Genomic DNA, 27,351 nt, shown 5'->3' on the forward strand with positions numbered 1-27,351 from the left:
TTTTCCCTCCTTGAATCGGTGGATCCTCTTCACAGAAAAAAGCCCCAACTCTCTCTTCCCAGCTTTCTCTGTAAATCCGCCATTCTCTCTCTCTCTCTCTCTGCATTGCTGCAAATCTGTTCCTTCATTTCTGAATCTTCACCGAAAGCTCTGTTTCTCTTTCTCTTTCTCTCTCTGAAACTCTTAGAATCTCGCAAATGGAAGGTCTCTCGGAAGAATCTTCCGACACTTCCCAACAACAAAAAGCTTCGGTCTCCAACGAGGACGATGACCAACGAGTCTACTTCGTGCCCTACAAGTACTCCTTCTCACTTATTTTAATTCATTTATTTTTTCACTGACTTTGTCGATCAATCGACAATTCGGAATCGGGAGTCGCAAAAATCAGAATCTGAATCGAACCAACCAACCGCTTGCGTTGGTTTTTGCTATCTGGATCAAATCTGCATTGGATTGATACGATTAAATTTAGGTAAACAACCGGTTTCGTTGATAAATTTGTGTTTCAGGTGGTGGAAGGAGGCGCAAGGCTCTTCTTCGGCGCTTGATTTGGATGGGAAGAGAGGGGTTTTGTACACTGCAAGGCCAGCGCCATCCTATGGTGGCGCGATGAAGTTAATCAATATATTTAGCTCAGATCTTGTATTCAATTTGAGGAGAGAGGATGATTCTGTCCAGAATAATGAGAATGCTGAAGTTGGGATCTCGGGTCGGGACTATGCGCTGGTTCCTGGGGAAATGTGGCTGGAGGCACTGAAATGGTGACTGCTTTAGTAATTTTTCTGAAATGGGTAGTTTCAATTTATTGAATAGCCACTGGTATTGTAGACTAAGTGCAGGGAATTGAGATTTTGATCTGTATCTGCATGTGCCTGAAAATTAATGTTTCCTTGATGCTAATTGTGCTAACTTGTTTCTTGTGAGAGTGGTGGTACAGAATCCCCCAACAATTTGATTTATTGTCTTATTTCTTGCTTGTTATAGAACGGGTGTCAGTTTTCATTCCATAAACACAACTGCATTGTGATTTTTGTTTGGCAGCTGTCAAACTAAATCAACTTCAAACAAAATAACGCAATTACTTCCCTTTTCCCTCTTTTTTTATTCTTTTTCTAAGTTCCTCCCCAGATGTGGAAAATAATAAAATTTTCTTTATATGTGCTTTAATGTTTCATTTTTCTCCAAATACTTTCTTGAAGTGGATTATTGTATTCCTTCTGTAATTTCTAAACACCCTGGCTGTGACTGTTGCATGATATCATTGATAAGTTGCTGATTTTGAGATTTGCGTTGATATTTTATCAGTATGCAAGACAAAGTGCATGCCTTTGGAGAAGTACTATTAAATTGAAATAGTTTGTGTGCTTGATGTTCTTTGATCTCTCTACACATGCTTCTGTTCTCCTGCTCCATATAGGCACAGTGTTTCTAAAACTGCAATGAAGAATGGTAGAAGCTTTTCGGCTGCAGAAGACGATATGGCTGATGTGTATCCTCTACAGCTTAGGCTATCTGTTTTACGAGAAGCAAATTCTCTGGGAGTAAGAATAAGCAAGAAGGTGATTCTTATTAGCTACTCAGCTCCTCATATTTGAACTTATGAAACTTTATAGTGGTTGTAAGCCTGTGAATTTATCAGTATCGATAATGGAAATATGTAATGTCATTACATGCCTATTTCAATTATCAATTTTTTTGATTTCTAGTTAATTTCTGACTTGTCAAAATGTTAAAGGAACAGGAAAAAAAATAAATCCACTATGTAGCACTGCAGTTGCATGTAAGTAAAATATTAATTTTAATGCACACTCGGATAGGTTTTCTTTAACATCTTTACTTTGTGGAGCATAATAAGTTATTGATTCAAGCATAAATACCTTTAGTTCAGCATAAGTGAAAGCAAAAACAGTTTTCATAAACTTCATATTTTATTTCTTGAGCTCTAAATTTCCATAAAACAATCTAAGACTAGAAAGATTACCTTTCAGGTCTCTAAATTTATACCCTTTCTTAACTGCAATTACGACAACTTAATGAACATAGTGGGCCCTACCAGTTACTTCATGTGCCGCAAGACTTCTGAATAAGTATTGTGTTACTATTAGGGAAAGGTGCATCCAGTATCCTTAAAATAATTTCCACATGAAGAAGAATCTTGGACCCATAACAATGTCCCATGGGATGTGACATTTTTGTTTATCTTTTATACTCGTAATCATTTGTACGGTAAATGGAATGAATCTCTCTTTCCAGCATATATGTCTTCATGCTTGAAGACTTGAAGATCTTTGTAATCTCATACATATAGAGGGATATCAAGTCTTGCAAGAAATTTGGAGTACCAAAAGTCTGTTGTCGTATTAACCAATAGGACTTGTGGGATTAAGGCTTGTGATTGTTGTTGTTGTAATGAGAAATGAGTAATGAGGGATAAAGAGGCATAGGAAGGAATATATTGGAAGTTGTTTCAGTGAAAGGATGAGTATACTACAACTAATGGTCAAAAGTGTGAGGCTGCTGTGAAAAGGGGAATGCTTAAATCTGGAATAGGTTCAAGAATAAATAATGTTGGTGCTTGCATTGTTGATTGGCAGGAGGAAGCTAAAGAAAGGAGTTGGTGATATTGAGGATTGTAGTTAACATTCAACAGTGTTGCTGATAAATCTCCATCACTGGTAGCCTTCATGAACTAGAAATATTTTACTCAACACGAGTCTTGGAGCTTGTTTGGTGGTTTTGGTTTGTCTGTTCATTTTGACAATACTGCTATACCTGATTTTAACCCTTGAAAACCAAGATGGTTGGAATTAATGGGGTAAGGAAGGAAGACTTAGATGTAATAATGTGGACCCCCCCTTCTCTCTCTCTCCCCACCCTAACAATCAGTAACACGGCTTATCTTTATCTCAGATACCAAATCTTCTTGAAATAGGATCGATGGAAGAGATCCTGTGAAGTGAAGGGAGAACCGTCCTATATCTAGATTTGGAACTGTTTTTAAATAGGAGGAACACCTTCAACACTAGAAGTGCTGAGGGGATTACTCAATCCATAGGTGGAGTCCCCCTCCTCCAACTTGAAGAATAGGAAAAGTGATGTCTTGTAACTTTGTACAAAAAGTATCCATAGACATTTCTTTTACTTTTTTTTTTCCCATTATATTTATTACTTGGTTCGCTATGGTGGAATGCCATTGTTTTTTGACCAATATATTATTGTTAAGCTATGAAATACAATTTAGTTTTGATTGGTATTATGTTGCATTTTTTGTTCTAGTTGAATCTATGTTACCATATATATGAGGGTAAATTACATTTGGGACTGTAAGGCTTGGCAAACAGACATAGACACCCCTGACTTATTTCCATTACCAATACCATTACCAGATTGTATGGATTGACCATTTTGCCCCTGATTTTTAAATTCTCTTCCCTTCCTTTGTCTTTCCCCTCTCTCTTACATAATTCTTCCTTCTATCTCTATCTTTCTTATTCTCCATCCTATGTCTATATTTTATTTATATTTTCAATTACAAAAATATGTTGTAATTACGAAATATAATAAACTTAAACTAACATATATATAAATAAATATATAATATATTACAGAATATGTATTTGTATATAAATTTAAGCTAAATATATAAAAATATGAACTAAATATATTTTTTCTAAAATATAAATATTCACATCAACTAAGTATATATACTATACAAAGTTACACATATAAATATATAAAATTTAAAATAAAAAAAATATAAATACATAAAATTAAAGAATAAAAAATATTTTTTAAAATATAAACATACAGATAAACTAAATATGTACATATAAATACGTTTTCAAAGCAATGCTATAAACTAAATATATATCATACAAAGATTTATATTATGTACAATGTATTTATAAATATATAATGATGGCAACTGGCTGTTGGCCAGACGCCATTGCAAGATGCAACCCCCACCAATTGTAGGGGTTGTTGCTGTGACCCCCGCAGATTGATGGGGGCAGCACCCCATAAATTGCAACTTGGGGTTGCAGCAGCGACCCTCAACTGATTCGTCTGCAATCAATGGGGTTGCAGCTCTGCAACCTCCAGCATTGGGGGTTGAGTGAGAGCAAGTTAAGAGAAAAAGAGAGAAGCCACTGGATAAGAGAAAAGAGAGATAGTTCACTGAAACCAAAAGAGGAGAGAGAGAGAGAGAGAGAGAGAGAGAGAGAGAGAGAGGGAATTTTAGGTATTTGTAAAAATTTAAGAGTCATTTTATTACTGCAGGGGGGAAAATGATGCATGGTTCATAAAGTCAAGGGAGGTCTCTGTCATTTCTGATAAGTCAGGGTTCTAGATTTCCAACCATCTTTATCCATGATCATATCCTCTGTGAGGCCATTCTATCTATGCTTGGGCCATGTCTATTTTCAGAAATTCACTGTGAATATAACAAAAATTATCTTTATGAATAAAAAAAAAAGAGAAGAAAAGAGAGAGAACAAATTAAAGGGTTACTGTTTCCAAAAGACCAACAATGGCTAATGCAAAAATGACTCCTGAAGGTTATGTTAGTATATCATATTCAACACCACGCAATATAATCTTCCCTATCAAATCTATGCTTAGCTTCATTTAGTTTGTAACAAAAAAAGCATCCAACTTCATCTATTAGTGCAGTCTAAAGCCTAGGGCATTGCTTATGGTGCCTCTTACTTGGAACCTAGAGAAACTTGTTGGCCAAATACTGGTAGAATCAAATAATCTTATTGTTTTTTTTTTCTTTTTTTTTTGGGTCTAATTTGAAGCCACAAATCAATAAAGAAACAATACACTCGACACCCCTGAGGTTTAGCCTAAATACAGGTGGTATTCTTGGGGTTCTCAAAATAGTATTGACCTCCCTTGACTTTATAAACCATGTTCCTCATCCTTTGCTGTTACTTAACCCAAGTTAAATTTCTCAAAAGGGAAAATTGCACAAAAAAACTCAACTTTTATCCTTGTTCCAATTTGGACCAGACTTTTAATTTTTTCAATAGTAGCATCCAACTTTAATTTTGTTTCAATTTTTGGACCGAATTACTAATTTTTCAATAGTAGTATCCAACTTTTAATTTTGTTTTAATTTTAGGCCAACATTAATCTTCAATTAGTAAGAACTGTTAAATACTGACATGGCCTACTGAGGTAGTTGACATGCGTTGAGAATTCATATTAGTTTAATTGTATTAGGTGTTGTATATATTAGTTGTACCTTGTACCTAGGTTAGATAACTTGTACATTGCAATTACAGTAGTTTAGTATAAATACCTGTGACCCTACCTCAGTATAATTGAAGTAGTTTTCCTCCAATCTCTCTTTTCCCTCTTCTTTTCTCTCAGTTCTGTATATCTTGATTCGGCTATGGCGGTGGGTTCCCCCTCTTTCTCCCCCCTCTCCCTCTGATGCAGAGTTCCATTGTTGAGATGGAACCCTTGCAGTTTTTGTTTTTGTTTCTTTTTCTTTCTTTGTCGGTTTCACTTTGGATTTGGTGAAAATGCATAGATCTTGAACCACAAAATCACGACCCTTTCACAGCTTGCTCAGTAGATCGGCTTAATCTTTTTGTTTCCAGTAGATCAGAGAAACACGCACGTATGTGCGTGCACATACCCACAAACAACTTGGTACTTGAATCATCTCACGAGACCTAAAACAAGGGCGTATGGCTTCATTTCCATCTGGTCTTTCTTGGTACTCTGTTCTTTATATATTCTCTGTGTTTCTGAGATGCTACTTTATTTCTTTCAAGTAATTGCAATCAATGTGATTCCCTAATGGAAAGTGGATTCATATTGATTCTCTTTCATCCTACTCTCCTCTAGCTTGAATTCTTGCTAAATTCAAAACTTTCTGCTATTTGGGTTGTCCTTAGTTTGGTGGTGCAGATCTCACATTGGACAATGTATTTTCCATCCTGAACCCCAAATGGAACCCCAAATCCCTGGGGTTCTGCGATGTAATCCCAGCAGTAGCTGGGCTTTGGACTGCTTTTTCTTTCTGTTTTTCTCTTTTTTCTTATTTCTATTTTTCCTGAAATCAGGGAGAGAGGAGAGTAAGTTGGGGTATTTTAGTCATTTTACTTCATTTTTGAATAATAGGGAGGTTACTGTCGTCTCCACAAGCGCCCTGGGGGGGGGGGTGTACTATCTGCAATTAGGGCAAACTTCAGGGGTAGTTATTTTAATTTTCTCAATAAATGATTAAGCCTAGAAATAATCCTATTGTCAGTACATCTTCCTTTAGATCAAAAAGGGCTTATCACTTATCATGGGGCCCACTGTTTTTTAATGGGCTTTCAAAATGAATTATTTTTATTTAACCACTCAAAAGACATAAGATGGGCAACTTTATCATGAATGTTTTGAGTTAAGAATTTCTCATTGGGATTATTTTTGTGTGTACTTTGAGTGTTCTAAAATACTTTTAATGGAGATTAAGGGTTGTAATTGTGATTGTTGTTGTTCCTTTTTGATGGAATTTTGGTTTGAGAGTTGAGACCTAAGTTCAACTCCTATTGATTGGAAACTGGAAAAGTCATGAGTTTGAGTGGTCATAGAGTTCCTTCATGCACTGGCCTCTGTTAACTGAAAAATGCCAGGGAATAATAAATCCACATTAAAATAGATTCCTTTACATGCTTGTAGAGCTCAGGTTGCATACAAAAACAATTCTCCCTTCACCCTTTGTAAAGTGAGGAGCCTCCTGCATCGTAGATGCCTTTACATGCTTTTGAAGCATATTTTGTGTGTAATTGTTGAATATTGTTGGACGGAGTGCACTATATCCTACTATGGCAGCCCATCCACTGAATGAATGAGCAAAAATGGTTACTTTACACATGTATGTCTAAGGCATGGGTTCATGACAATAGAATTCTAATATTAGGGTTGTTTAGGCAGTTATTGTTTCTCAGCCTTTGTTAGGTTTCCTTGTTAATAATAATTAATAGATAACATGGAGATTGCACGTGATAGAAGTCTGGTTTGTCATTTGTGTGAGTCATTTAGCTGTCTTGTTTGCCTCTTAATTTCTTCTTCTTCTTTTTTTTTTTCCTTTCTTGTTTTTTTTCCTGTATGTTGAAGTGCATTATTGTATATCCTTTTTCAGGACAATGCAGTTGAGCGCTTCAGGAGAGCCTGCAAGATTTTCAGTGTTGAGCCTGAGCTAGTAAGCATTTGATTATTTTTCTTTTTCTAAAGCAATACCATGTTATCAAAGTAAAAATGGATAGATTTTTCTGATTGCTGAAAACAATTCTCTAAATTCCATTTAAAAACAACATTTTATTTAACTTTTGTTTTTATGCAGTTGCGCATATGGGATTATTCTGGGCAGACAACCCTACTTTTTTCAAGTGACAAGAATAGGTTTGCAAAAGAGACTCAACGGCAGTCTGACCCAGAGGTTAGTGGTAGATGTTTGGATAGATTTTTATTTTTGTTTTTCTAATAATTCTCGTTGTGCCTGTGCCTCCATTTTATCACTTAGGATGCCATCAAACCGTTTGCATCCCTAGTATTTTTTGCCTTGTTCTAAAATTTCCATACTTCCATTTAAGTGACATTTGATAGAGCAAAAATTCATCTCTGGTGGCATGGTAGTCTAGTTTGCTTTAAGCATATTTATAGCACAAATGTAAATTAGACACTATGGCAGTATTACAGTTTAATTAACTTTGAGGCCAACACACATCTTTTATAGTGTGGAAAATGCATCAGCATTTTTGAGAATTAGAAAAATACGTTGAAGATTTCTTCTTCTGATGCAGAAAATAAAATCATGTTTAGTTGATTATTGAATTATACAAGTCAGAACATGCTTTTTGGTTAGTCAATCCTCCTATTGTGGTGTGCCTATAGTACTACTTAATGTTGCCATTGTCCAAATGTCAAGAGGTTTGGGATAGATTTGATATTATTTCTTATTTAATATTTGTGCTAAAGCTTGTTTAGACATTTCTTACGCTTAACACTACTCAAAGAATGCTGATCCTCATTCTTCTTTTTGATTGAGTGGAACTGATTTTGTCTGAAAAGACCTGTGTTCATAGTGATTGGAGACTCATGGGATTGAAGGGGTTAGATTTTCTATTTTCCAGGACAAAAAGATGCTAAAACTTGTAGTTGAAAGCGTTTATGCAATGTGATCCTGACATGAAGTAGTTTACTTATAGTATGACTTAGTTTAGATTAGGCAGGCATTTGACACAAAATTAGACAAGCAAAAAATTTTGGATATTGCAGCGCATTGACCTATCTCCAGAACCTCCTTTCTTGTTGAAGATTTTTTCCTTTCCTCATTTTCTTATTCTTTGTTAGATTATAAGAGTTGGAGTTTTGTATAATGCAATTTCCTTGTTATGGTGAATGACTTTTGCACAATAGTTGTTTATTTGATACAATTTAATTTGTGAGTTGAGATATGCTTGAATGTTTCTCAAAACGACTGAACAGACAGGAAAGTTCCCCTCTTGTCATGCTATACTACCTCCTTCCTGACCTTTACAGTGATAAGCTAAATGTACAAGCTAGTTTTTTCTTGACTGAGTTAAGAGCAAGGATGAGCAAAGATTTTGCTAAATTGTCTAGAGGAAACATTTTTTTGCAGTTTGTCTCTAAAAGTTTTAGTGTTTTTCAAAGACAATGAACTTTCCACTTTAAACACCTTGGGTTTCTTTGCAACTTTTCTAAAGTTCCTTCTTTTTTCAGCTAGATTTCTAAAGTTCCTTTATTGTTTTTATTCTGTCATATTTCTTTAAAAATGTACCTAATTTTGCCATGCCAATCTCCCTGAGGTAGTAACCTACCAATATGTTTAGTGTGAAAGAAAAATATATTCTGCAGGATTCAAGGTTGATCATCTAAAGAATTTTCAGTCAAATTTTCTCATCTTAATTGTATTCATCTTTTTGTGTTGTATTTTTCTTTTTGTGGTTGCATAAACCACACAGGGGGTCTTGTTCTTATTGCAGTAGATGTTACTTTGATTGAAACTTGCAGTAACTACTTGGATGCATGAGGGTGGAAGAGGTGCATCTCTAATAAAAGAAAGCATAAAAAATATGTCTATTTTATGCATTACCTGATCAAACTATAAAAGTGCATGGTTTCTTTGTATAGGTAAGGTTATTAAGCTGAAGTGGGCAGTAACTAAACTAGGTCAAGTAATTTAGTTAAGAAACAAACCAGGTGTATAGTAGTTATTGAACCAAAACCTGTTGCTGTAGTCTATCCAACCAGATCATTAAACCTTTTAAAGATCTAAAGTGGAATTATAGGCTTGGATTTTTTATGATCTGTAAATCCAGTTAGCTGTTAAATTTAGTGTATTTCATTTTCCTCTTTTAGAAAGCTTTGTTATATTACCCTTATATATAGATTATTATGAGGTAAAGCCCATTATTAAGAAGTCATTTCTTTTAATGTAAATACTTAATTTTGTTGAAGTATATATGAAAGCTATATTATATTTTATTCTACGATGTTAGCATAAGTGATGAATGAATCATTCTATTTTCATAAGGAATAAACAGCATGATATATTGATTAGGATTGACATGGTTTTCCAAAACTCAAATTTAAGATAGCACTCAAATTATCTTCTCCTTGTAACGACATGATTTCATGAGATGAAATATGAGCATCATTTGTTGATCTATTTTTCCAAATCTGTTGAATGGTGAGGGCAAGCTTCTGTATATGAACTTGTATTCTCATTTTTCTCTTTTCATTATTTCTCAGCAGTTCCACTTAACGGGATTAAGGCCTGTGATTTTTGTTCTTGCATTTATTTCCCAACAGTATTATGTGCGCTGATAATTTTGAATAATGTGGGCATGTAGTTGAAGGTGTAGATTGGATTTCAAAGGGCAAAGATCTGCATGATTGGTAGGGTGTTAAATGTTAATAGATGGGGGGAGGGTCATGAGCATGTTTTCATGGATGCTAATTGAAATTTGAAATTTAACTCAAGGATACAGGAAGATCTAGTGATATGAGTCTTTCAGCCCTTTGAATGAGTAGAAAAGAACAGAAGGTGTGGGGGATAGGGAGTTAGTTACAAGATGTCACGTAGAAGGATCCAGTTTGAGAGGCTTCAAAATTAAATCTTGACTAACTTTATATGGTAGGTGTCCATAACATTTGGGTGATTAAGTTATCAAAATCCCATCAAGATTACAATTCTTGATGACTGCTTCCTGTTTTGCTGTGATTGAATCTTGAACTTTTCAAGACATTTGGAATATTTAATCACAAGTTGGAATTTGTGACAGTAGTTTTCTCTTAAATGTTTTCTTACCAGACTTTTCTATTTTGCGGTGATGTATTATTTGGGCGTAATCTTTACACAAAAAATTATACTCCTATCTGTAGATGATTTAGATTTCAAAAATGTTTCTATATTCCCTACCGGTTCTTCAAAGGTTTTTATTATTTACCTGTGTATGTGTTTGCTTAAGCATAGTTTTAAGTTCGGCTTTCCTTCTAGTTTTGCCATGGAATTTGCTGCCTCTCTTTTTCTGCATGCTTATTTAAGAAGTTACTTCTTTCGGCCTTGAATGAATAAAAAAAGAAAAAAATCGTCATAGATAGACAAGGTATAAAATGAAACACTATCTTGCAGATGATCTTTTATTTCTTTTGCCTGTTTTCAGTAGGAAACATCTCAAGGCAGCAGCCCCTAACTAGCTAAAAGATTTAGTTAGTGATTACTTCCAGGTTTGAAGACCAGGTTTAAAGAAGCATACATTGAATTCTTCTCCAAGTTGAGCATGGATACCTATCATGGAAACTGTTGAAACAGATTCAAGTCATTGTTGTTCAAGGATTCGAAAAGGAGTCTCCTAGTGATGGCATTCTTCCTCATGAGATCCATTATGGAAAGTGATAATTTAATCATGAATTATTTTGAGCTGATATAATACATGATTACTTGCAATGTGATAGGTTCTTGGATATGTTTAGAGTGTTAGATGTCAGTGCATCTATGTGTTAGACCTTAATTTTTAATAATACAATATTGGGATGTATATGAATGGTGAGTATGGGTACACGAACATGTTATCAAAATACAGTATCGTGTATACATTCAAATTGAAATTGTGTATTATATAATCGGTGGATTATCCCCTTCAATTTATATGGTTTTACTGGCTGTCTGAACTTATAAACCATGTTATTGGAGATTCCTTGAGGCCATAATTTCCCTTGTCCAGCCCATTGGTGCTTCTGCATTTGATAGTTGTAAAAGCTTAAGCTGTTATGAAATGGATCAAAAACATAGTGCGTCTCTCACAATTTTTGGAAAATCCATTTTGCACATGTAGGGTTAGGAAAAGGGAAAAAAACTAAATTAAAAACAACCCCCATAGAAATGAGGCAATTGCTATGCAAAACACATATATAATGGAGTGGTGCAGGAAAACATCTCTAGCGATCTAATATGTGTGGAGAGAATAGAACCTAAGATCTCCAAAAAGTAAAAAGCTCAAAGTAGTTGTATGACATTCACTTTGTGAGAAGATTTTGAGGTGGAGAAGGAGCTTAGTCATGTGCTATGTACTTGTCATTGTTAAAAATGTGAGTTATTGATTGATGTGGATTGTCATGTGTGTCATCAGCATAAGAGTTGGTTACTGTTAATTCTAATCGTTATATTTAATGGAATACTGATACTTGGCACTTATATTTCTTCATTTTTTGTTTTCTCTATATACAGATTTTCCTTGAGTTGCAAGTTTATGGGTTGTCAGATTTTATTAGAAGCAGAGAATGGAAGAAAGATGACACATCAGGGCCTCTTCCAAATGGAACTTCCCCTATGATGAATGGTGGCCGTACCAATTTGAATTCTAGTTTTGATCGGGGCAATTCACCAACCTTTTCTGGAGGCTTTGGTGAAGCTGGTTCCTTGGGCCTGACTGGATTACAAAACCTTGGAAATACTTGTTTCATGAACAGTGCTCTTCAGTGCTTGGTTCACACGCCAAAGCTCATAGACTACTTTCTTGGGGATTACAGGAGGGAAATAAACCATGACAACCCACTGGGCATGGATGTATGTTATCATCTGTCCCTTATCCTAACAATACCTTTTTCCCATACGGATTTTTATATATCAACTTTTCATACCTAAAATTACTTGTTCTATATTTGTTTTATTCTTTTATGTTTAAGGTTTTTTTGTTCTGTTTTTTTACCTACAATAATATCTTGTTAAACTGGGGGAGATTGATCTATTATGCAATCTTGTAGAATGAATGTTTTCCTGAATTTCGTTGCTTAACATCTAGTCCTTTGGCAGGGTGAGATTGCTTTAGCATTTGGTGATTTGTTGCGGAAGTTATGGGCTCCTGGGGCAACTCCAGTAGCACCAAGATTATTCAAGTCAAAACTTTCCCATTTTGCTCCTCAATTCAGTGGTTTTAATCAACATGATTCTCAAGTTAGTGTGTTATCTCCTTGTCTGGAGTTAAGATTTGTAGCTTCCATTATTCCTAGATAGGAAACTAATCAGTTTATTTATTTCTGGCAGGAGCTTCTTGCTTTTTTATTGGATGGGCTTCATGAAGATTTGAATCGTGTGAAAAGCAAACCTTATGCAGAAGTCAAGGATGGGGATGGTCGGTCTGATGAAGAAGTAGCCGATGAGTACTGGCAGAATCATCTGGCTCGCAATGATTCTATTATTGTTGATGTGTGCCAAGTGAGTCTTAAATTTGCTTGTCTTTGTTTTTTGGTTGGCCTAATCATCATTTAGATGTAGAATATCAAATTCACATAATCTCATGTTGCGTCTTTAGATGTAGTTTATTTATGAATATGTCTGTAAATAATTTTGTATGCTTTGTTTTTGAGTTCTTCCTTTAGGGGTGAGCAATTGGTTAATTCAGTCAGTGCTGGAGGATTGTGGTGACCGAACCAAAATATTTTATTTCGAAACAGAGCCCCCCCCCCCCCCCCCCCCCCCCCCCACCCAAAAAAAAAAAATTTTTAACAATTTTAGCCAAAATGGCCAATTTAACCTAATTGTGCTGATTCTACTGAAGCAACCAAATTCAAAAGCTGTTTAAATAATCAAAACATTGAAACAAACTATTCAGAACATGGAAGATGATTTGAAGAAGCCATAGGTACTGAAATTGGCCTGTTGGAGATGGAAAAAGAGCTGTTGCTCAAATGTGTACTGGAATTATTGATGAAGGGATTAGGATTGAATATTACCAATTTGAGATTGGGTTTGAGCAGAATTTGGTTTTAAGTTGGATTCCCTTGAAACTGGTTCAGTCGAATAACCTGTTAAGTTATTAAATGAAATTAAAGCTATAGCAATCGTTACTGCAGAAAACAACAATGACTCATACATCATACGAGTTATGAAACATAAAGAAGTGATATATATATAGAGGGATAGAGAGACCTACTGAAGAGTCTCACCACCCCAAGGATCCCCAAGGGTATAATTGTCATTATAATAGTAGTTAGTATACATGCATTACTATATTGTACTTTAGGTTGCTGAGAATAGTTGTACTTCTCAGTTAGATAGGTTGGAACAGCCTATATATAGGCTAAAGTAGTTAGAGAATGTATGTTTTGAATTGATAATTGAATTTCAGGCTTTCCCTCTCATCAATTCTCTCTCAAATTCCCTTTGATTTCTCTCTAATCTCTCTTTTTCTCTGTTCATTCTGCAACTCTTCTTCATTTCTGTCTATTATCTCCCCCTTTCTGTCCAATTCTCCCTCCAATCTTTCTGTTCTTGGTCCTAATTGCCTCGGATTCTTCTGATTTCCAATCCAAACCCTGGGTACATGACGAAGAGCTGGCAAAGCAGTGGTTCCTTGGATCTGGACCTGGTCAGAACAGTAAGGGGGCAAATTGAACAGAGACAAGAGGGATGCATAAATGATAATCTCTGTATACAAACATGTAATGAAGCCGAAAACTGATGAATACAGACGGAGGACTAACAAAGAATCGCTGATGGAGAATGAAGTTATAGCAGTGAAGACCAATCTATGCAAACTCTCCAACCCGTTAGCAGTGAGCCGCACAGCATGAGTGTAAGTTCAAACCCTAAGTGCTGAGATGTAAAAGGGGTTACTTATATCCCATGTCAGTTTTCTAAATAATTAACACCAATTAGGCAAGTGGCTCTATGAGTCTGGACCTGGTCAGAACAGTGAGGGAGCGAACTGAACAGAAAGGACAAGGAGGGTGCATAACTGGTAATCTCTCTATACAAACATATAACAAAGCCCAAAACTGAAGTTAATGGTCGGAGGACTGGCAAACAATTGCTGATAAAGAATAAAGTTATATCAGTGAAGACCAAATGATGCGAACTCTCCAATCCACTAGTAGTAAGCCACACAGGATGAATGTTCTCAAAGTTTAAACTCCAAGTGCTGAGATGTACAAGTGGTTACTAATACCCCATGATAAATGTCAACAACAAGGATTCCTAATCTCATTTTCGGAACAAGATATGATTGGTGTATTTATGGAATGTATCTTTCAGATTTAGATTGATTGATTGATGTTTATTTCTATAAGTTATTGTATCCTAAAGATTGTATAGGTTTCCTGATCTAGGATTAGAATCTTTCTTAAAATGTTTTTAGCAACTTCCTATTCTATAAAGGAAGCTGGTGTATAGATCAAAGAAACCTCCGACGAGGTAAATAAGATTGAAGAGAAGGATTTTGGAGTCCTTTCCTGACATGGTAGTAGAGCTTTAGGATCGCCATTCCAGTTTCCTTGGGACGATCATAGCTCGTTTTCTCTCAACCTTCCTTCAATCTTCTTTTTTCCAGATTCAATCTTCTTTTTTCCAGAACTCCTTGTCATCATGACTTCTACTTATGATCCTATACCCGACTCTAGTGATTCCAGTCGTATGATCGAAGTCCCGTACACTGGAACTCACAATAGTAGTACAGGGGGAGAATTACAAAACCTTCAAATGGCCTACCGGTTGAATGGTAAAAACTACTTAAAATGGCCATAGTTGATTCGCACCTTTCTTAAAGGAAAAAAGGGAAACTCAGCCACCTGTTGGGAATAGGCCTTGAAGCGGAAGATTCGGCATTTGGAGCATGGGATGAAGAAGACTCCTTAGTGATGTCCTGGCTTTGGAACTCGATGATTCTAGAGATCAGCGACACAATCACGTTCTTAACGACTGCCAAGGATATTTGGGACGCAATAGGTTTCACCTACTCTAAAGTCCGTGATGCAGCTCGGATCTATGAAATAAGAGCTAAGGTGGCAGCAACCAAGCAAGGAACAAGGACCATTACTGAGTATGCAAACCTGCTACAAACATTATGGTAAGAATTGGATCATTACTAGTGCTTGAAGATAAAGTGCAGTGAGGATGCAGCACTGCACAAGCGAGCAGGCCTCAACATCGAATTTGATGCGGTAAGGGTACAAATCCTTGGTAAGGAGGATTTGCCTTCCTTGAATGAAGTAATTTCTTTGATTAGAGCAGAGGAAGGAAGAAGGGGTGTCATGCTGGAAACCCCCTTTGGAGAAAGCTCTGCCTTAGTCTCTTTGAAGGCTCATAATAGAGGGACTAGAGAAGAAAAGAAACCTATGGACAGGGATTCCTTGTGGTGCACTTTCTGCAAAAAACCTAGGCACACCATAGAAAAATGTTGAAAGCTACATGGGAAACCACCTAAGGGAGGACTAGTGAGGAGTCAAGGACAGGCATATATGGCAAATTGTCAATCATCTGAACTAAGAAATCCAGAACAAGAAAAAGTCCTGGACCTCAATAGGTCAGAGATTGAACGACTAAGAAGTTTTTTGGGATCCTCGACAAGAAGACTGACAAGGGTACTTGCTCTCTCGCTATCACTGGTAATTTTTCGTCTTCCTATTCTCTACAAGCTTCATAAATTATGCACCAAAAATCCTGGGTTCTAGATTCTGGTGCCTTGGACCATATGACCTCTTTTCCACATTTGTTTGTCTCCTATTGTCCATGTCCTAGTTCAAGAAAAATTACAATGGCAAATGGTTCTCTAACCACTGTCGTTGGTCAAGGGGATATTTTTCTTAATAAATATCTCACTTTGAAAAATGTTCTTCATGTCCCTAAGTTGTTTATTAACCTCATATCTATCTAGAAACTCATTGAGGACACTAATTGCAATGTGTTTTTTCACTCAAATGTCTGTGAGATACATGAGTAGGGTAAGAAGAGGATGATTGGGCTTGCTAGGGCTAGAGAAGGACTCTGCTATCTTGAGGAACCTGGGGAGTATGCTATCTTGAGGAACCTGGGGAGTAGGACAAACAAAGGATTCTTCCTCGGGTGTCATGTCTAGCTCAGTCCAATTCAGATCAGTTATGGTTGCACCATTATAGACTCGGTCATCCCTCTTTCCATACTCTAAAGTTGATGTTTCCTGATTTAACTAGGGATCTAGACATTAAAGATTTTCATTGTGCTATGTGTGAGTTTGCAAAACATAAAAGGGTATCTTTCTCCTTATCAAATAAAAGATTTGATTCTCCCTTCTGTCTCATCCATAGTGATATTTGGGGTCCATCAAATGTTCCCAACATTTCTGGGGCACGACGGTTTGTCGTATTTGTTGATGATTGTACTAGGGTTGTTTGGTTATATTTGCTGAAAACAAAGTCAGAAGTGAGCCAAATATTTCCAATATTCTATAACATGATAAAGAATCAGTTTGGGATAGGGATAAAACGATTTCGTTTTGACAATACTAAAGTTTTCTTTAAACAGTCTTTGTCAATGTTTTTTCAACAAAAAGGTGTCATATTTGAATCCTCTTGCCCCTACACTCCTCAACAGAATGGAGTGGCAAAGAGGAAAAATGGACATCTATTGGTTGTAACTAGAGCTCTTCTCTTCCATCATAGTGTCCCTAAACACTATTGGGGGGAAGTCGTTCTCACAGCTACTCCTCTCATCAACAGACTTCCATAAAAAACTCTAGCATTTCGTAGTTGAATCTAGTTGTTGGCCAATTACTTTCCTGATTTTCACATGACTAGTTATTGGCAGCCTAGGATTTTTGGGTGCACAGCCTATGTCCATATTCCTACAGTCAATAGAAGGAAATTAGATCCTCGTGCCCTAAAATGTGTGTTCATCGGGTATTCTCCAACTCAAAAGGGGTATAGGTGTTATCATCCTCCTACAAAAAAGTCCTTTGTGTCTGCAAATGTGACCTTTGCTGAGAATGAGCCCTACTTTAAACAATCCATTGCCCAAGGATAGAATATACGTTTGTCCAATGAGGAGCGTCCTCTCATTCTCTCAACCCAAAACATGTTATCATCCCCTCAATCATTTGCTGATCTAAAGGAACCTATAGGTCTGTCATCAAGGGAAAATTCCCCTGATACTCCTAAATCTTTGCAGGTATATTCAAGGAGGAAGAGACTAGAACCTAGCCCTATGCAAGCCTCCGCATCCACTATTGGTTTTGATCCAATTACAGACACAAGTGACACTGACAATTCAATCATTTTTCCAGAGCCATCTCCAGGTAATTCCATCACTGATTCCTCAAAATCCTTTGATAATCCTATGAGGTCTATTGAATCCATTCCTATTTCTCTCATATTCCAAGCTCTCATTTGCTCACAAGGCCTTTCCTACTAACCTTCATACCATTCCCATTCTAATTTTTTTTCTTGAAGCTATAGGGAATTAGCATTGGAAGGATGCCATGGAAATCGAGATGGCTTCCCTTAACAAGAATAAGACGTGGGATTTGGTGCCATTGCCTAAAGGAAAGCATCCCGTGGGGTGTAAATGGGTGTATACTGTTAAATATAAATTTGATGGGTCCTTAGATCAATACAAAGCAAGATTGGTGGCCAAGAGATACACACAGGTATATGGAGTGGATTACTTAAACACCTTTGCTCTAGTGCTAAAAACGGTGAGGGTGATTCTCTCCTTGACAGCTAACCTAGACTAGCCTTTACATCAATTTGATGTAAAGAATGCGTATTTGCATGGAAATCTCAAGGAGGAAGTATACATGGACGTGCCACTAGGGTATTATGCAACTACAAAGGAGCCTATAGTGTGTAAACTAAAGAAAGCCTTGTATGGCTTGAAACGGTCACCCCAGACTTGGTTTGGCAAATTTACAGGTGTGCTGCTTAATATGGGGTACCGGAAAAGCCAAGGAGATCACACCCTTTTCATCCATCACTTGGCCACATGGGGAGTGACAGTGCTGATTGTTTACGTGGATGACATAGTGGTCACCGGAAACAGTAGGGAAGGAATGGATAAGCTAAGAGAATTTTTGATGAAAGAATTTGAAATTAAAGACTTGGGAAGACTGAAATACTTTCTGTGAATAGAAGTTGCTCATTCAAAAGAAGGTATTTTTATTTCTCAATAGAAGTATGTAGTGGATCTCCTAAGTGAAACAGGGCTGCTAGGTTGTAAAGCAGCGGAACCCATTGATCTGAACCACAAGCTTGGAGAGGTAGTGGAGGATGATATGATTGACAAAGAGGCTTATCAAAGGCTGGTTGGGAAGCTGATATACCTAGCTCATACTCAGCCAGACATAGCCTATGCGATAGGAATCGTCGGCCAATTCACGCATAACTTGAGGGAACCTCATCTCAAGGCTATCTATAGGATTCTACACTATTTGAAGGGAACACCTGGAAAAGATATTTTGTTCAAGAAAGGTGAGGTCATGCTACTAGAGCCTACACAAATGCTGACTATGCAGGATCAGTGGTGGATAGAAAATCAACATCTGGCTATTGTACCTTATTAGAGGGTAACTTGGTAACCTGAAGAAGCAAGAAACAAAATATGGTTGCCTGGTTAAGTGTAGAGGCTGAGTTTTGATTCATGGCCCTAGGTATGTGTGAGTTATTGTGGTTAAAGATATTATTGGAGGATCTCAAGATCGAATGGACAAAACCTATGAGACTTTACTATGATAACAAGTCAGCAATTAGTATCGCACATAATTTAGTTCAACATGATAGAACAAAGCATGTTGAAGTGGATAGACATTTTATAAAAGAAAAATTAGACAGTGGGATGATTTGTACTCCCTATATCTCATTGGGGGATCAGCTAGCAGACATGCTAACCAAGGGGCTTCCAGCAGCTATGTTCAAAAGGATGTTAGGAAAGATTGTGATGCCGGATATCCACTCCCAATCTTGAGGGGGAGTGTCAACAACAAGGATTCCTAATCTCATTCTCAGAACAAGATATGGAACAAGATATGATTGGTGTATTTATGGAATGTATCTTTCAGATTTAGATTGATTGATTGATGTTTATTTCTATAAGTTATTGTATCCTAAAGATTGTATGGGTTTCCTAATCTAGGATTAGAATCTTTCTTAAAATGTTTTTAGCAACTTCCTATTCTATAAAGGAAGCTGGTGTACAAATCAAAGAAACCCCCGACAAGGTAAATAAGATTGAAGAGAAGGATTTTGGAGTCCTTTCCTGACAATAAATTTAATAAATATGCTATATGCTGGGAATATTTTTGTAAAATAACATCCATTCCAATTAATTTGGTCTATTCCATTAAAACCTAAATTCTAATCTTTAAAATTGAACTGTAAACTGAAAACTGAATTTTTTGAGATTTAAAACTGAATCGAACCAAATTAACCAAAAACAAACCTAGTTAATAGAAATTTGTCAGTTGGTTTGGAAATTTGGTTTTAATCGAGTAATGCTCACCCCTACTTCCTGTCCCTGAAAAAAATGCAGGATTTGACTTTGGATTTGCCCACAAAGTTTAATACCTTTAGGAGGTGGCTATATATAGGTCCCTAGGGCATTGAAGTTTTCTCCTGGGTAACATTGATTTCTTGTAATCTGGTTGAAGCAGGCTCCATCTTTTTATACTGTTTTCTGCATTTTGCATTTTTGATTTATATGTTATAGGTAAATACAGTTTTTCTGATTGATAGTTGGGTAGAAGTGATGCTGTTCCCATAATGAAAAGAGAGAAAAATAAATTATATCGCCATGTTTAAACATGTGGGTTCATATCAAGAACAGCCACTTGTCTTTTTGGTAATGACACTACTTTTGTACCCTGTGGAACCCTTTCAGTATCCTAATTTGACTGGAACGAGACCAACTAATTGGATGATACAAGAAGCAATTCAGAATGTAAATCCTATTTTATGCTGTTAGAATGTAAATCTGATTCAATGCAGTCCCTGTTTGGATAAATGCAGCAGTTCAAGATGTAAATCCTATTTCATGGTGTTCATTATAAATCTGATGACATGGCCCCATCAAGGTTTAATCACCGATTGATATAAACATTGCGCGTATTGAATTCCTAATATTCCAATCTGGCTATGGATCCACATATCTCCACACGAAGGACGCCATGTCCAGGCGAGTGAGATACCTGTCCATGGTCACGTGGGCTGTTATTACCGCCATGCCCACGGTTATTGCTGTCATTCGGACGGTTACTGTCCGAAGTCTTGGACTCCTGATCTACGAGAAACCTCGATCCCCAACCCTCTCTCAAATTGAAAGGTCCGAAGGACTAAATATGCAAGCGCCGTCGTTTTCAGAAAAAAAGTTGCAAAAAGCCATCTCAGATGGCCGATTCAAATTCCCTGAAAGGGGAAAATGAAGGTGGATGAAGATCCATTTCTCAAGATGGGAATCAATGTGGCAATTAATCTGACATGTTTTACAGACAGTGTTCCATATATTGGGAGTTCTTGCATTCATCATTTTTTTACAATATTCTTTTCAAATTTCAACAGTCTTGATTATCTTACATCATATTCAGGAAAAAAGAAAATTTTAAAATTACTAAAGAGTCCTAAATAGCACCTTACATAACCATCTCTATGAGAAGTTCATGATAATTGGTGTCTGTTACATGCTTGTGATAATAGATTTTCACCATTATTGACTAAATGCCTCATGATCAACTACCATTGCAGGGTCAGTATAGGTCCACATTAGTTTGTCCTGTTTGCCGAAAGGTCTCTATTATGTTTGATCCGTTCATGTATCTATCATTACCTCTACCATCAACAACAATGCGGACAATGACATTGACAGTCATGGGCACTGATGGAAGCACTCCACCATCTCCATTTACTATTACTGTGCCCAAGCATGGAAAGTTTGAAGATCTTATACACAGTTTAAGCACTGCTTGTTCATTAGGGGCTGATGAGACTCTTTTGGTAGCTGAGGTATACTTTAATAATTGTAATTTCACTAATGCCTGTGAATAAATGTATGCAAATTAGGTTGGTACTGTTCTATTTACATATAGATGTTAACTTTCACTTTGGGTGCTACAACCATGTACTTACAGATATACAACAATCGCATCATACGCTATCTTGGGGAGCCAAGTGATTCATTATCCTTAATTAGAGATGACGACCGCCTGGTTGCTTATAGGTTACCAAAGGATGCTGATAATGCCTCAATAGTTGTATTTATGCATCAGCATGCAGAAGAGTAAGTTACATTTGCTTTTTCACTGCTCATCCTTTCAGTGTCCATGTTTGTTCGAAATTTTATTAAAATATATGGGCTCCTAAGATTTATTCTTGTATTGAATGTACCTTATGGGCTTAGAAGGGGAAGCTAATCTATTGCAGATGTTGCAAGTTTATTTGCTACAGGTCTGATAATAATTTAATAAATAGTCAATTGGTACAATGAGAATGTAGTAACATACTTGTTTGTGTATGACAAATAAACTAGAGCAGCTCATTGATTAGTATAATATTATTCAAATGCTTTAGTCCTCACATAAATGTTCTTGATTTTTCCTGGGGGGATGCCAGTTGGGATTTTCATTTTCTTTTTCTTTCTTTAGGTGGGGGAGAGGTGGTTTGTGAAATTATTTGTAATTATTTTCTTTTTCATCCTATAATTGTTGGATCAGGAGTTCCATGTGATCTTAAAGTTCCATTTTCTTGCATGTTTTACTTACACATTAGGGATCACATCATTCAACTTCAGGTGAGCAGCCCAATCAAGTAATGTAGCTTGTTTACAATATTAAGTCATTTATGTATCCCCACAAGATTCAATGGCAACAATCACAAGCCTTAATCCCACTAGGTGGCATTGGCTGCATGAATTCTAGATGTCCAATCATTGAAGGGCATTGTGTACAGAAGGGAGATATAATTTAATTATAGAATGAAGATATACTTATCATTTAAATCTCTAGACCAAGAAAATGATTCCAATGTTATTTAGATTTATTGCTAGGCCTGGAAAATTCTAAAGCAGATTGATTGGTTTATCTATTGAATACCTTGGAACTTTAAATACGAACGATGAGTGTAATTATGGAGGGAGCTCTGAAATCTCATTGTCGTCCCCCTTGGTGAATCTGTTTCATCCATTTCTGTGCACTGTGATAAAGGGACAGGGTCCACACAGTGAGGAGAGGGGTAATGAAATTCATATTTTCATCTGGTAGAGCAGTCGACTGATTTGACTTATTCTTTTGGCTATAGACCCTATTCATACCCTGGTAGGAATTCAGCTGGCACACGACTGTTAAAATGGGAAAATAGCAAAAATGTGAAAATAGCAGTTTGTTCATTGTTAGAGTGTGGAGACCATTTTCAGGTTGGAGGATTGCTATTTGCCACAAAGTAAGAATAGCAAATTGCAACATGAAGCTAGTCTTTGTTCAACATGCTTGTTGTTAATGCATAGTTGGTTGGATCAAAACTATTCTTTGTTTATCATCTGTTTGAAACATCTATTTTGATTTGGAAGAAATGGAATACGGAAGCTGGAAGAAGTGGTACAGCATTGTTGTATGGAGAGCTGCAGGCACTTATCTTTGATACGAAAAAAAAAAAAAAAAAACACTGTAACCTTTAACCTTCAGTTTGAGTGGTGCAATGAGGTTTAACAGAACATTCAATAGATTTCATAAATGTTAATGTACTGCCGTTTTATTTCTACTGTTACCTTGTTAATCTACTTTTACTCATCAAGAAAAATTTGGTCATAAAAGAGGGAAACTAACAGAAACCTGCTGGAGGTTATTGTGAATGACTTAGCTACCTTATACGTTGGTGATACCCAATTACATTTTCCAAATAGCTTTGATATTCACCGATGTTGTGTACTAAGCTTTCTCTTCTAAAACTTTTCTTGCAACAATATCTTCTTCTGAATTGAGGTATTATTTTGTAACACCATGTGTCCTCAGCCAACAATGCTAGGTGAAGGTGACTTATGAGACCAAGTTTTATACTCTAAGACCTCCCTAGTAGACTATCTAGGAGGGATTGGGTCATTACAAACTCCCTTCCTTTTAATCCATAGTGTCCTCTCCAGGCTAGAAATTCTTGTTGATTGATTCACGAGATTATTGGATGATTGGATTATGATTTCTTAGTCTAATTTAACACTGATCTAATCTTCAGTGTTTTTAGAAAGTATTTATCCAGATTTAGATACTTCCTATTCTTGATTCCTTGTATCTTTGACTTGTGTACAGCTTGTCTTTCCTTATTGTTTGTATATGTAATCTTTCCTATATTGTGCTTTAGTTCCCTTTTAATAGGGGTTGTAATATTCATTAGATTATATGAGAGAACTTCTATTTTGTTTCTCCTACATCTTCTAATCTATTTTTCCTACAATTCCATATCTCAATTTGACCCAAAGTTAGTCTTAGAACACTTTCCTAGCCTGCATCCACATGTAGCGGTCCTAGGTTGGTTCTAATACCACTTGTAACACCACAAGACCCAGAAGTGCTAGTTGAAGGTGACCTATGGGCTCATGGGACCATGTTTTATACCCAAGACCTTGCCAATAGACTATTGATGTGGGATTGGGTCATGACATTATCTGTGCAAAAATAAATTTTCTTAAATTCTAGTTGAAAAGTTGGCAACTATTAACAATTTTTTGAGTCACGAGCACCAAAAGAGGTTAAATACAGGTCTATAGGGGGTGGGCAGGGCTGGTGTAGATAGATCTTTGCTCTGTTTTTACCTTAACACAAAACAAATAATGAGACTGGTTTTATTATCTTGTTCAGCAACCTTTCCTGATGCTATCTGTTTATCGCAGGATGCATAGGGTCAGGAAAGCACTTAGCTAAAATACAGACACCATGGCTTGGTTAAGGGTGAAGTAACTCAATTATAGGAAGAGAGATTGTTGTGGACGCATGAAAAATGGAAACAAAACAGAGATTGTCTCTTTTTATAAGGGTTTCTCCAAGATTTTCAGAGGATATAACCCAAATAATGTTAAGAGGTATGAGATATAAGCTGACAAAGTTAATTAAGAGGTCTTCCTGCTGGGAAACTAAGTTTTTAAATCATAATGAAGATTCTCTTTTTCAGACAGGCCTGAAGCAACTAGGACGGACTTGCAGAGGGTGTAGTGCCTTGGACTTCCAATTTTAGTCCCCAAGCTATAATTTTGACTAGCCTGGCCTTAAACTTGGCATAGACAAAGTGGTACGGTTTGTTGTTTTATTTATCAATTAGTGCAGTAGTTAAGAAATGTTAGTTCCCAAACCAAGGCATCAGGACTGCTGTTAGTTTATATCTCGTCCAGTTTGTTGAACAAGAGAATTTCAAAAGCCAAGCATTTCTTGCTAATTATAATTCCAATTTCTCCCAATAAAATGCATGGTCATCCATTTCTTGACATGCTATTATGTGAGGAGTGAGGACACATGTCGTCCTGATTCCTGATGATATGTCAAGCACATTCCTTTGCTGTGTCATGCGACATTTCTTGAAATTGAGTGTGTTTCTACTTGATTGACTCCTTACTAGTTAAGGGTCTGTTTGACAAAGCTTTCAATTTTCAGTTTTCATTTTCATTTTCAATTTTTTTGGGGGGTTCAATTTTCGTTTTTATTTAAAAAATGAAAACTTAACCTGTTTGATGACATTATTCATTTTCATCTTCAATTTTGTATTTTACCTTTTTATATTTTTAATTTTGATGTCAATGTCTGAAGGAAACAATAGAGGTTGTCAGTGGCTCCTTCGAACTTCTCTCTAGTTGTTGATGACTCTCATGGGAGTTGCCGATTTCCAGATCCTGGTCTGGGAGCCTCGTCTTCCATGGGAGACAAGGCTCCCAGATCAGATTTGGGAGTCTTCCAATGATGAATTTGGAGTTGCCGACGAATGATGACTTTGCCTGTAGGTTGTCATGAACCTAGGGCTTAACCTAGGATCAGTTTGGGAATCAGAAGAATCCGATTCAGCTAAGGCCAAGAACAGAAGGAAATTAGGGGGAGGTTTGAAAGAATGAGGGGGAATTTAGAATAAGTGTTAGGGGGATTAGAAGAATAGAAAAGAAGGAGATGAAGATCAAGGGGAGAGAATTTGAAGGAGGAGAAATCAGATTTCAATTCATTTATTTTTGGATAAAGAAATGAACCCATTACAACAACCTTATATAGGCATATTTGCCTTCTAACAGCCTAGCACATGCTCTCATGTGCTTCTAACCACTTACTAAAATATCCCTAACAAACTATTATACCCTATTACAATAATACTCCTTTATTGCTTGTAGGGTCATGACATAGGTTGCCGGCACCGAAGGTGTTGTCTTTGACGACTTTTCATTGGCATTGAGTTGTGGATAGTGAGGGTGGAGAAGGGAGGAGAAAATGAAATAAAAATAAAAAAAATTAAAACACCTTGTTTTTGTTTTCAAAATCACAAAAAGTTCTCAAAAATTTTAAAAACAAAAACAAGTAACCAAAAGCTGTTTTTATATTTTCGCTGTCAAAATGTGAAAACTGGTAACCGATCGGGCCCAAATGAATATGTTTTTGGCTTTATGGACAACACAGGCTGAAATGTTGAAATGCTAAGAATTATAGACAACGTTTAAAGGAGGAATTAGCAGGTTATTCACTTTTTCTTTTTTGGTTATTGGAAACAGTTATTTTCATCAAATTGCACCATATTACTTCGTCAAAATAACTAAACATGTTTTGAAAAGTGTTCTTGCATGGACATAGAACCTCTTAGAAATATCTATGTCTGGACAATACATTTCTTGAATTTAACAGAAAAGTGCTATATTGTTCTTTAGTACTGAATATTTCAAGAGTCATGTGGACTGGCAATTAGCATTTCTTTTCCCTTTATTGTTAATGGAAAGAGTTTAATTTTGTGACTGTGAAGTTTGATTACATGGTGGCGGATGCCAACTTCAGTTAATGAGGTATATTTCAGCCGTGATACTATCTCTATCCTAGTATAAATGTGCCATGTTGATGCTTTTTGCCTTGTTAATTTGCTTCAAATTATTTTTCTCATCTGACCTAATCTTCAATGACGTTTTATGCCTGTCCCCTCGTGGATATATAGAACGAAGAACTTGGCAATCTGAAATCCTTATAAAATTTACATTCTCAGGCCTTTTTTCTGTAGGAAGCTAACATCAAGCTGGAAGGCATTTGGGATTCCTCTTGTAGCAAGTTCTAAATTTGTAAATGGGTCTGATGTTCGTAATCTATATCTAAAATTACTTAGAGCATTCCTAATACCCAGTGAAGACCCTGCGGTTGATGACAATATCGTTGATAGAAATGCTACTGAAGAACTAACACACATGGAAGAGACGGTAACTCCTACTTTAGAGGGAGGTCCAGACTCTGCTAATGGGAAAGAGTTTGATACACATACACATTCTAATGCTGATTTGGAGTTTTACCTAACAGATGAAAAGGGTACAACCAGGGACTCAAGGATTAAAATGAATGAGCCAGTGGCAGCCAGGAGTTTACGTGGAAGGTTGAGTGTGCTCGTTTGTTGGCCAGCTAAAATGGTTAAGCAGTACAAGACACACCTTATTAGCTCATTGCCCCAGATTTTCAAGGCTGAATTCTTTGGGAAAAGGCCTCAAGAATCTGTTTCTCTATATAAATGCCTTGAAGCATTCTTGAAGGAGGAGCCTCTTGGACCAGATGACATGTGGTAAGTGTGTATTATTAGCTGTTTAAATTTTGATTGTAAATTTTTTTTGCATATTACCCTCACAAAACAGGGAGCTTGTGACCTGAGACACCCTTTAGGTTGATAGCATAATTTATATGACTTTTATACTAGAGGCAACATAAAGTTTCAGATGTCTGTCTCTTTCCATTCTTGATTTATGCTTTCTCAGTTAATTCTCTGCTTGACCTCTATCCTTTTGATCTAGTCAATACATATCATAGTAAATCCAGGAATAGAGTCGTGGACAAAATGTTTGACAGAACTCAATAAAATTTTTCTTTTGGTCTGAGGGGAGTACCATTC

General features: G+C 36.5%; 1 protein-coding gene across 4 annotated transcripts; it reads left to right on the forward strand.

Annotated features, from left to right (window-relative positions):
- LOC127812433 (ubiquitin carboxyl-terminal hydrolase 8) lies at positions 1-27,055 on the forward strand. Of its 4 annotated transcripts, XR_008025916.1 has the most exons (12): positions 2-298; positions 510-761; positions 1,418-1,559; positions 7,145-7,204; positions 7,346-7,441; positions 11,756-12,094; positions 12,341-12,481; positions 12,572-12,742; positions 21,010-21,267; positions 21,393-21,541; positions 24,140-24,328; positions 24,418-24,771. XR_008025916.1 is itself a non-coding variant. In XM_052352812.1 (11 exons), the coding sequence occupies exons 1-11, from the start codon at positions 198-200 to the stop codon at positions 27,029-27,031; spliced, it is 2,274 nt and encodes a 757-aa protein (XP_052208772.1). In that variant the 5' UTR covers positions 1-197; the 3' UTR covers positions 27,032-27,055. The 4 variants fall into 4 exon arrangements, 3 of the variants coding, with proteins under 3 accessions (XP_052208772.1, XP_052208779.1, XP_052208791.1); XM_052352812.1 differs by lacking the exons at positions 24,140-24,328; positions 24,418-24,771 and adding an exon at positions 26,467-27,055 and having other exon boundaries at positions 1-298; XM_052352819.1 differs by lacking the exons at positions 24,140-24,328; positions 24,418-24,771 and adding an exon at positions 26,482-27,054.
- The last annotated feature ends 296 nt before the right edge of the window (positions 27,056-27,351 follow it).

Source organism: Diospyros lotus, chromosome 1 (genome assembly GCF_014633365.1).
Source record: "Diospyros lotus cultivar Yz01 chromosome 1, ASM1463336v1, whole genome shotgun sequence".
Taxonomy (NCBI): domain Eukaryota; kingdom Viridiplantae; phylum Streptophyta; class Magnoliopsida; order Ericales; family Ebenaceae; genus Diospyros; species Diospyros lotus.